The sequence below is a fragment of the Leuciscus leuciscus genome (genome assembly GCF_965113295.1).
Source record: "Leuciscus leuciscus genome assembly, chromosome: 10".
In the NCBI taxonomy this organism is placed as follows: domain Eukaryota; kingdom Metazoa; phylum Chordata; class Actinopteri; order Cypriniformes; family Leuciscidae; genus Leuciscus; species Leuciscus leuciscus.
The window spans coordinates 44,703,249-44,710,748 of NC_138734.1; the positions used below are offsets into that span (position 1 = coordinate 44,703,249).

The 7,500-nt window shown below is 43.8% G+C and overlaps 2 protein-coding genes across 4 annotated transcripts in view; one reads left to right on the forward strand and one right to left on the reverse strand.

Moving 5' to 3' along the window:
• Positions 1 to 4,588, reverse strand: part of tars3 (threonyl-tRNA synthetase 3) — a 17,678-nt gene extending 13,090 nt beyond the window's left edge. The window contains exons 1-6 of one of the 2 annotated variants that reach the window (XM_082182341.1): positions 4,232 to 4,588; positions 4,006 to 4,071; positions 3,682 to 3,872; positions 3,381 to 3,504; positions 2,210 to 2,334; positions 2,010 to 2,127 (exon numbers count right to left, since the gene is read on the reverse strand). In XM_082182341.1, coding sequence (XP_082038467.1) covers positions 2,010 to 2,127; positions 2,210 to 2,334; positions 3,381 to 3,504; positions 3,682 to 3,872; positions 4,006 to 4,071; positions 4,232 to 4,552 — 945 coding nt within the window. In that variant the 5' untranslated portion in view covers positions 4,553 to 4,588. Of the gene's footprint in view, positions 1 to 2,009; positions 2,128 to 2,209; positions 2,335 to 3,380; positions 3,505 to 3,681; positions 3,873 to 4,005; positions 4,075 to 4,231 lie in introns of both variants that reach the window. The other variant, XM_082182340.1, reaches the window with a different exon arrangement.
• Positions 4,589 to 6,043: 1,455 nt separating this feature from the next.
• Positions 6,044 to 7,500, forward strand: part of ulk3 (unc-51 like kinase 3) — a 17,244-nt gene continuing 15,787 nt past the window's right edge. Inside the window, exons 1-3 of one of the 2 annotated variants that reach the window (XM_082182374.1) lie at positions 6,044 to 6,361; positions 7,240 to 7,380; positions 7,458 to 7,500. The exon at positions 7,458 to 7,500 is cut by the window's right edge and continues 78 nt beyond it. In XM_082182374.1, the coding sequence (XP_082038500.1) occupies positions 6,263 to 6,361; positions 7,240 to 7,380; positions 7,458 to 7,500 (283 nt within the window). In that variant the 5' untranslated portion in view covers positions 6,044 to 6,262. Of the gene's footprint in view, positions 6,362 to 7,124; positions 7,167 to 7,239; positions 7,381 to 7,457 lie in introns of those variants that run through there. The other variant, XM_082182375.1, reaches the window with a different exon arrangement.

Here is a 7,500-nt window from a genome sequence, read left to right on the forward strand (position 1 = left end):
TTGTTTATTGAGGATGCAGGACAACCAGCTAGTAAAGCATTACAGTAATCCAGTCTCGAGGTCATGAATGCATGAACTAACTTTTCTGCATCAGAAACTGATAGCATATTACGTAGCTTAGCAATGTTTCTAAGGTGGAAAAATGCTGTTTTTGTAACATATGAAATATGTTACAAACAACCAGCTGGATGTCAACCAATCTGGCTTCAAGAAAGGACATTCAACTGAGACTGCATTACTGTCAGTCACAGAAGCCCTACGGATCGCAAAAGCTGCTTCCAAATCTTCAGTCCTCATTCTCCTGGATCTGTCTGCTGCCTTCGACACGGTGAATCATCAGATCCTTCTGTCCACCCTCTCATCACTGGGCATCACAGAAACTTCACTCCACTGGTTTGAGTCCTATCTCACAGGTAGGTCCTTCAAGGTCGCATGGAGAGGTGAGGTATCCAGAGCACATCAGCTGACCACAGGGGTTCCCCAGGGTTCAGTTCTTGGTCCCCTCCTCTTCTCCATCTACACCACATCACTGGGACACATCATACAGGCACACGGTTTTTCCTACCACTGCTATGCTGATGACACGCAGCTCTTCCTCTCCTTTCAACCAGATGATCCCACAGTAGCTGCACGGGTCTCAAGCTGTCTGGCGGACATCTCCACATGGATGAAGGAACATCACCTGCAGCTCAACCTGGCAAAGACTGAGCTTCTCGTCCTCCCTGCCAATCCATCTCTACAGCACGACTTCACCATCCAGCTAGAGTCATCATTAATCACCCCATCAAGATCGGTCAGAAATCTTGGAGTAACGTTTGATGACCAGCTGACCTTCACAGATCACATTTCAAAGACAGCTCGATCATGCAGGTTTGCACTGCACAACATCAGGAAGATCAGGCCTTTCCTAACTGAGCATGCAACACAACTTATCGTCCAGGCCCTGGTCATCTCTAGGCTTGACTACTGCAATGCCCTTCTGGCTGGACTCCCAGCATGTGCGACCAAACCCCTACAGATGATCCAGAATGCTGCAGCTCGTCTTGTCTTCAACGAGCCCAAGAGGGCCCACGTCACTCCTCTGTTCATCTCTCTGCACTGGCTACCTCTAGCTGCTCGCATCAAGTTCAAGGCACTGACGCTTGCTTACAGAACTATCACAGGCTCAGCTCCCTCCTACTTTCACTCACTCCTACGAGTCTACATCCCTACCAGACACCTACGATCGGTCAACGAGCGACGTCTCGTGGTTCCATCACAGAAAGCCACAAAATCACTTTCCAGAACATTCTCATTCACAGTTCCATGCTGGTGGAACGCTCTCCCCACCCTCATCCGGAATGCAGAATCCCTGACAACATTCAAAAAACAGCTGAAAACCAATCTCTTCCGTAAGCACTTAACCTTATAGAAAAAAAAAAACAAAAAAAACACCACACATCGAAACACCACTTATCAGGCTTATGCTACTCTGAATAATACCTGAACTTCGTATTTTGAGCACTTCCTGCGTTGTTGTTGCTCTTGCCTCTTTATGATGACTCGCTGAATTTAGTCCTAATTTGTAAGTCGCCTTGGATAAAGGCGTCTGCTAAATGACTAAATGTAAATGTAAATCAAAAATATATATATATCCGCTCTGGAGAAAACCGTGATGTCATCGTCCAGCTCAGTTCAGTTCTCATATAATGCTGTCAATGCAGGAGATCAATAATATTGTAGAATATTAGATTAAATGTCCCCAACTAAGCAAGACAAAAGCCAAAGCGCCCCCTATTGGCTGGAGCCCCAGGGCACTCGCCCAATCCCGTCTATGGATGATCCTGGCCGAAGGCGACAGTGACAGGAACCAAAACTCCATGGTAAAGTATGAACTCTTACAGCAAAGGTCTGGAGGAAGAGTTTCTGACCTTGAACATCTAGAGTTTCTGACCTTGAACATTCTGAGCTTGAACATCTGGAGTTTCTGACCTTGAACATTCTGACCTTGAACATCTGGAGTTTCTGACCTTGAACATCTGGAGAAGCGTCTCCTTCCGGACCTCCAGTCTCTCGAACGGCTGCTTGTCCTTGAGGATGCCTCGGCAGAGGAGCTCCAGATCAGCAAACTCTGAGCTCGACACTCCTCTGTCAACACACACACACGCGCGCTGATGATGACAAGACCAGGCGTGATGAAGATCAGCTCAGGAACAGCACACACACTCACTTGTGTCCGTCCAGGAACATGTCGTAGTAGAAGCCGTTCTCGATGGGCGGCCCGTAGCAGAGACACCCGCCGTAGAAACACTCCATGGCCTCACCCAGGATATGAGCGCTCGAGTGCCAGTACACCTGAGGCGGAAAACAACTTTGTGTGTGTAGAATTACATTCAATTCAATTCAATACAATTCTATTTAGTTCAATTCAACTCTATTGCGTTCAGTTCACTTTAATTATGTTCCATTCAATTCTGTTCAGTTCAGTTCCATTCAATTAAGTTCCTTCAATTCAATTCATATTAATTTAATCCAGTTTAATTCAATTACATTAAATTGAATTCTGTTCTGTTCGATTCAGTTCAATTCAATTGAGTACAATTCAGTTCTGTTCCATTCAATGCAATGTAATTCTATTTTGTTAAACTTTTGTTCCATATAGTTTTATTCCATTAAATTATATTAAATTCAATTTCATCCAATTCCATTCTATTTGGGTTCCAATCTATTCAACTTCGGTTCCAATCCATTCAGTTTCATTCAATTAAATTCAGTTCTGTTTAATTCAATTAAATTATGTTCCATTCAATTCAGCTTAATTCTGTTCTGTTTAATTTAATTCCATTCCATTCAATTCCATTCTGTTCTGTTCAATTTAATTACATTAAATCCATTCAATTCAATTCAGTTCTGTTCAATTATATTCAATTAAATTACATTCAAACACATTCCATTCAATTCAGCTGTTCCATTCAATTCAATTGAAACCCATTCAATTCCATTTAATCAAATTCACACTCACTCTCACTCACTCTGTCACCCTCTCTCTCTCACACTCTCTCTCTCACACTCTCTCTCTCTCACTCTCTCTCTCTCTCACTCTCTCTCTCTCACTCTCACTCTGTCACACTCACTGTCTCACACTCTCTCTCACTCTGTCACACTCTCTCACTCTGTCACACTCTCTCACTCTGTCACACTCTCTCACTCTGTCACACTCTCACACTCTCACTCTGTCACACTCTCCTCACTCTGTCACACTCTCACTCTGTCACACTCTCACTCTGTCACACTCTCACTCTGTCACACTCTCACTCACTCTGACACTCACTCTGTCACTCTCACACTGTCACTCTGTCACTCTCACACTCACTCTGTCACTCTCACTCTCGTTAACTCACGGCCTGAGCGTCCTCATGGTCGAAGCGCAGCAGCTCCAGACTGCAGTCGGTCTCCAGCGGTCGGTCCAGATCCCACAGTTCTCCGTTCACACGCGCGATCACACAGTTATCCGCCAGACCTCGACTGCGCACACACACACACACACACAGTTATCCGCCAGACCTCGACTGCGCACACACACACACACACACACACCAACACACAGTTATCCGCCAGACCTCGACTGCGCACACACACACCAACAGCATGAACACAGTCACACACACAGGTTACACCTCCCAGAATGCCGCATCTCCTCACCTGAGGGCACAGGCCAGCTGATACGGGGTGCTGACCCAGGCTGTGGCCGTGAGTGTGTTTCCGTCCGGCAGCAACACACTGATGGAGTGAGAGAGGGCCGCTCGCTCGGCCAGAAGAGCATCGCTCTCCTCCTTCAGACGCTCGTAGAGTTCCAGACGCTCAGAGACGAAACCAGGCCAAGACTTCAGCTTCTACAGGGACGAGGAGAGGAAGAGCTCAGGGCTCAGTGTGTGTGTGTGTGTGTGTGTGTGTGTGTGTGTGTGTGTGTGTGTGTGTGTGTGTGTATGTGTGTGAGTTACGCTGATGCTCTTCCTGTTACTGTACCTCAGTCTCAGGCTTCTCCTTCTTCTCTTCAACGTCTGATGCACTGGATCGTGATGGTGCAGCATTCTGCTGAAATACACAAAAACACGGACGGACGGACGGACGGATGAGATAGATAGATAGACATTTAGATAGATAGATAGATAGATAATCTGTATATTGTACTGTTAGGGGTCCAGGATCATTAGTGTTACTCTATTATTCTCTCAGTTTTAGAGTCTCACACCTGTAAGTGGATCTTCTGCTCTGGTTCGTCAGTCTTATTCTGGCTCTTCTGTGTCTTTGTCCTCTTCTTCTCCTTCTCCTTCTTCTCCTTCTTCTCCTCCCCCTTCTTCTGCTCCACCTCGAGGCTCCTGCGGAGGTGCACTAGCCGGTACCGGAGCTTCTGGTTCTCGGTGATCAGCTCGTCCAGGTCCGGGCCGGTTCTGAAGTCGAACCCGCCCGTCAGTAACTCCTGCAGGCCGAGGATCTCACGACGCAACGCCTCCACCTGCGCCTCCTGAGCGGACAGACGCTCCGCAACACGCTCCACAACGCCCTCCGCCATCTTCAGTACAGCTGACGCGACGCGAGTGGATTTAAGAGTTCTGGGAGAGACATGAGCTGATCACTCCACCAGGAGGCGCTGCGGGGCCCAGACTGCACAATACTCCACTCACATGCATGCTAATCACACGATTTTTAAAATGACAGGTTACAGAAGTGGGCAAAGTTTGTGCATGAAGGAATGGCATACAGATTACTGGAAAAAAATTGGTTTATAGGAGAAAGCGTCGCAGATGCCTGACATTTATTGAGGGTACAGGATGATGACCTTGGGGGAGACGCAATATAAGAGTTTCTTTGGCGTATTGGTGAATAACTCTTTCACATTGTTACTTTAATTACATAAATATTCTTTTTTTAATTGTCTGTTTCTTGCAGATGTATTCTAGCAATCTTCAGGCAATTGCAAGTGACAAGTGTTGGATGGGTGTGTAATAGGCCTATGTATAATTTGAGAACTTGTACAATAAATATTCGTACTTGTACGTGAACATTTACACTCACAGCTCCAGTGTGAAAACGTGTAAAATAAAATTCTGAAGTTGAATGTTGAAATTCACAGAAAATACAATGAAGAAATGGCAGGGGGTTTGATGTAACTATGTTTGGAAAATGAATGTACTGTTTTGTTAATCTGAAAGAGAAAATACTTCGGTTACCATGCAAGTTTTAAGCATTTGCTTAAAAAGACCTTCCATCTTCTGTTGTGTGGTGTTCTTTTGTATTGTTGTATTTGTATTGTATTGTATCAGATTTATGTTGTATTGTACAGCACTGTGTCAACCTTGAGCTGCGTTGAATGGCTTTATGAAAAAACAAAAACTGAATCATAAAGATTTTTACATTTTTTTTGCTGGAAAGACTTAATTTAATTTGCATGTTTTAAGGATAAAATCTTTCACAGATATAATTTAAGAGAGATACAAATGAAATACTATGATTCATCACTATCAAATATATTTGCACTGATTCTGAATAAAGTAAACAGACAATAATTTACACATTAATAATTGGCAGTAATACATTTTGAGAAAAACAAAACAGAATGAAGAGTAAAAATCGAGGAATTATTATGTAAACGTATTGTACACAGTCCGCCCAGTCTTACCCAGAGTTCATGCTGTTTCCGCTCTAGAAGCTTCATTCTGTGAACATGAGCTGAGGAGGATTGATGACAGCCGCGTGACCCACGAGAACAGAAATACTCCTCAAGGTTATTTACTGTCATTTCACTCATTCTATGTATAGAAGCACATATATGACACATAAGAAGAAGAAAAATCATGCTTTGGTAAATCATAATGACATAAAACGTCATAATTATAACACACTAAGCCCTAATTATGAAATAACAAGCCAACATTTTGACCTTTTATGTCATCATAATGACATAAAAGTAAACTACGATTTATTAAAAAGTTGAAATTATGACAAAAATGAATTGTCGCAGTACCAGATCTGGCCGGCAGGTGTCAGTGATGTGCGCGATGACGTCAATGTGCGGAAGTAAACACACCGCAGCGCTTCATGTTCACGAAATGTACAAGATCCTCTGATCATGTATTAAATAATATATGACTATTAATAATATAAAGTTAACAGTCCGAGGTTGAATCGTACGCTTTGATGGCTCAGATCAGGGCAGCAGAAGAAAGCGCTGTGCTGTAAATATCATTGATTATTGATTATTGGTTATTGATGTGGGTTCGGGATGGCTGCGGGTTTCGCTCCGCCGAAGCTCAAAGACTTTATTCTCACAGAGAAACTGGGAAGCGGCACATACGCCACAGTTTATAAAGCTTTCAGAAAGGCGAGTGGTTATTCATGATTGTGTGTGTGTGTGTGTGTGTGTGTGTGTTTGTTATAGATGATCTGCATGTTTTGATGGACAGTGTGTGTGTGTGTGTGTTATAGATGATCTGCATGTTTTGATGGACAGTGTGTGTGTGTGTGTGTGTGTGTGTTATAGATGATCTGCATGTTTTGATGGACTGTGTGTGTGTGTGTGTGTGTGTGTGTGTGTTATAGATGATCTGCATGTTTTGATGGACAGTGTGTGTGTGTGTGTGTGTTATAGATGATCTGCATGTTTTGATGGACAGTGTGTGTGTGTGTGTGTGTGTGTGTGTGTGTGTGTGTGTTATAGATGATCTGCATGTTTTGATGGACTGTGTGTGTGTGTGTGTGTGTGTGTGTGTGTGTGTGTGTGTGTGTGTGTGTGTGTGTGTGTGTGTTATAGATGATCTGCATGTTTTGATGGACAGTGTGTGAGTGTGTATTATAGATGATCTGCATGTTTTGATGGACAGTGTGTGTGTGTGTGTGTGTGTGTGTGTGTGTGTGTGTGTGTGTGTGTGTGTGTGTTATAGATGATCTGCATGTTTTGATGGACAGTGTGTGTGTGTGTGTGTTATAGATGATCTGCATGTTTTGATGGACAGTGTGTGAGTGTGTATTATAGATGATCTGCATGTTTTGATGGACAGTGTGTGTGTGTGTGTGTGTGTGTGTGTGTGTGTGTTATAGATGATCTGCATGTTTTGATGGACAGTGTGTGAGTGTGTATTATAGATGATCTGCATGTTTTGATGGACAGTGTGTGTGTGTGTGTGTGTGTGTTATAGATGATCTGCATGTTTTGATGGACAGTGTGTGAGTGTGTGGTTGTGTGTGTGTGTGTGGTTGCAGACTGACAGCAGGGAAGCAGTGGCTGTGAAGGTGGTCAGTAAGAAAACTCTCAACAAAACCTCAATGGAAAATCTTCTGACTGAGATTGAGATCCTGAAGACGGTCCGCCATCCTCATATAGTGCAGCTCAAAGACTTCCAGGTACAGATTCCCAGCATTCAGTTCTGTGTGTGTTATTACACTGGTCCATAACTCTCGTTCCCATCTCTGTCGGTCAGTGGGACAGTGATAACATCTATCTGATTCTGGAGTGGTGCTCAG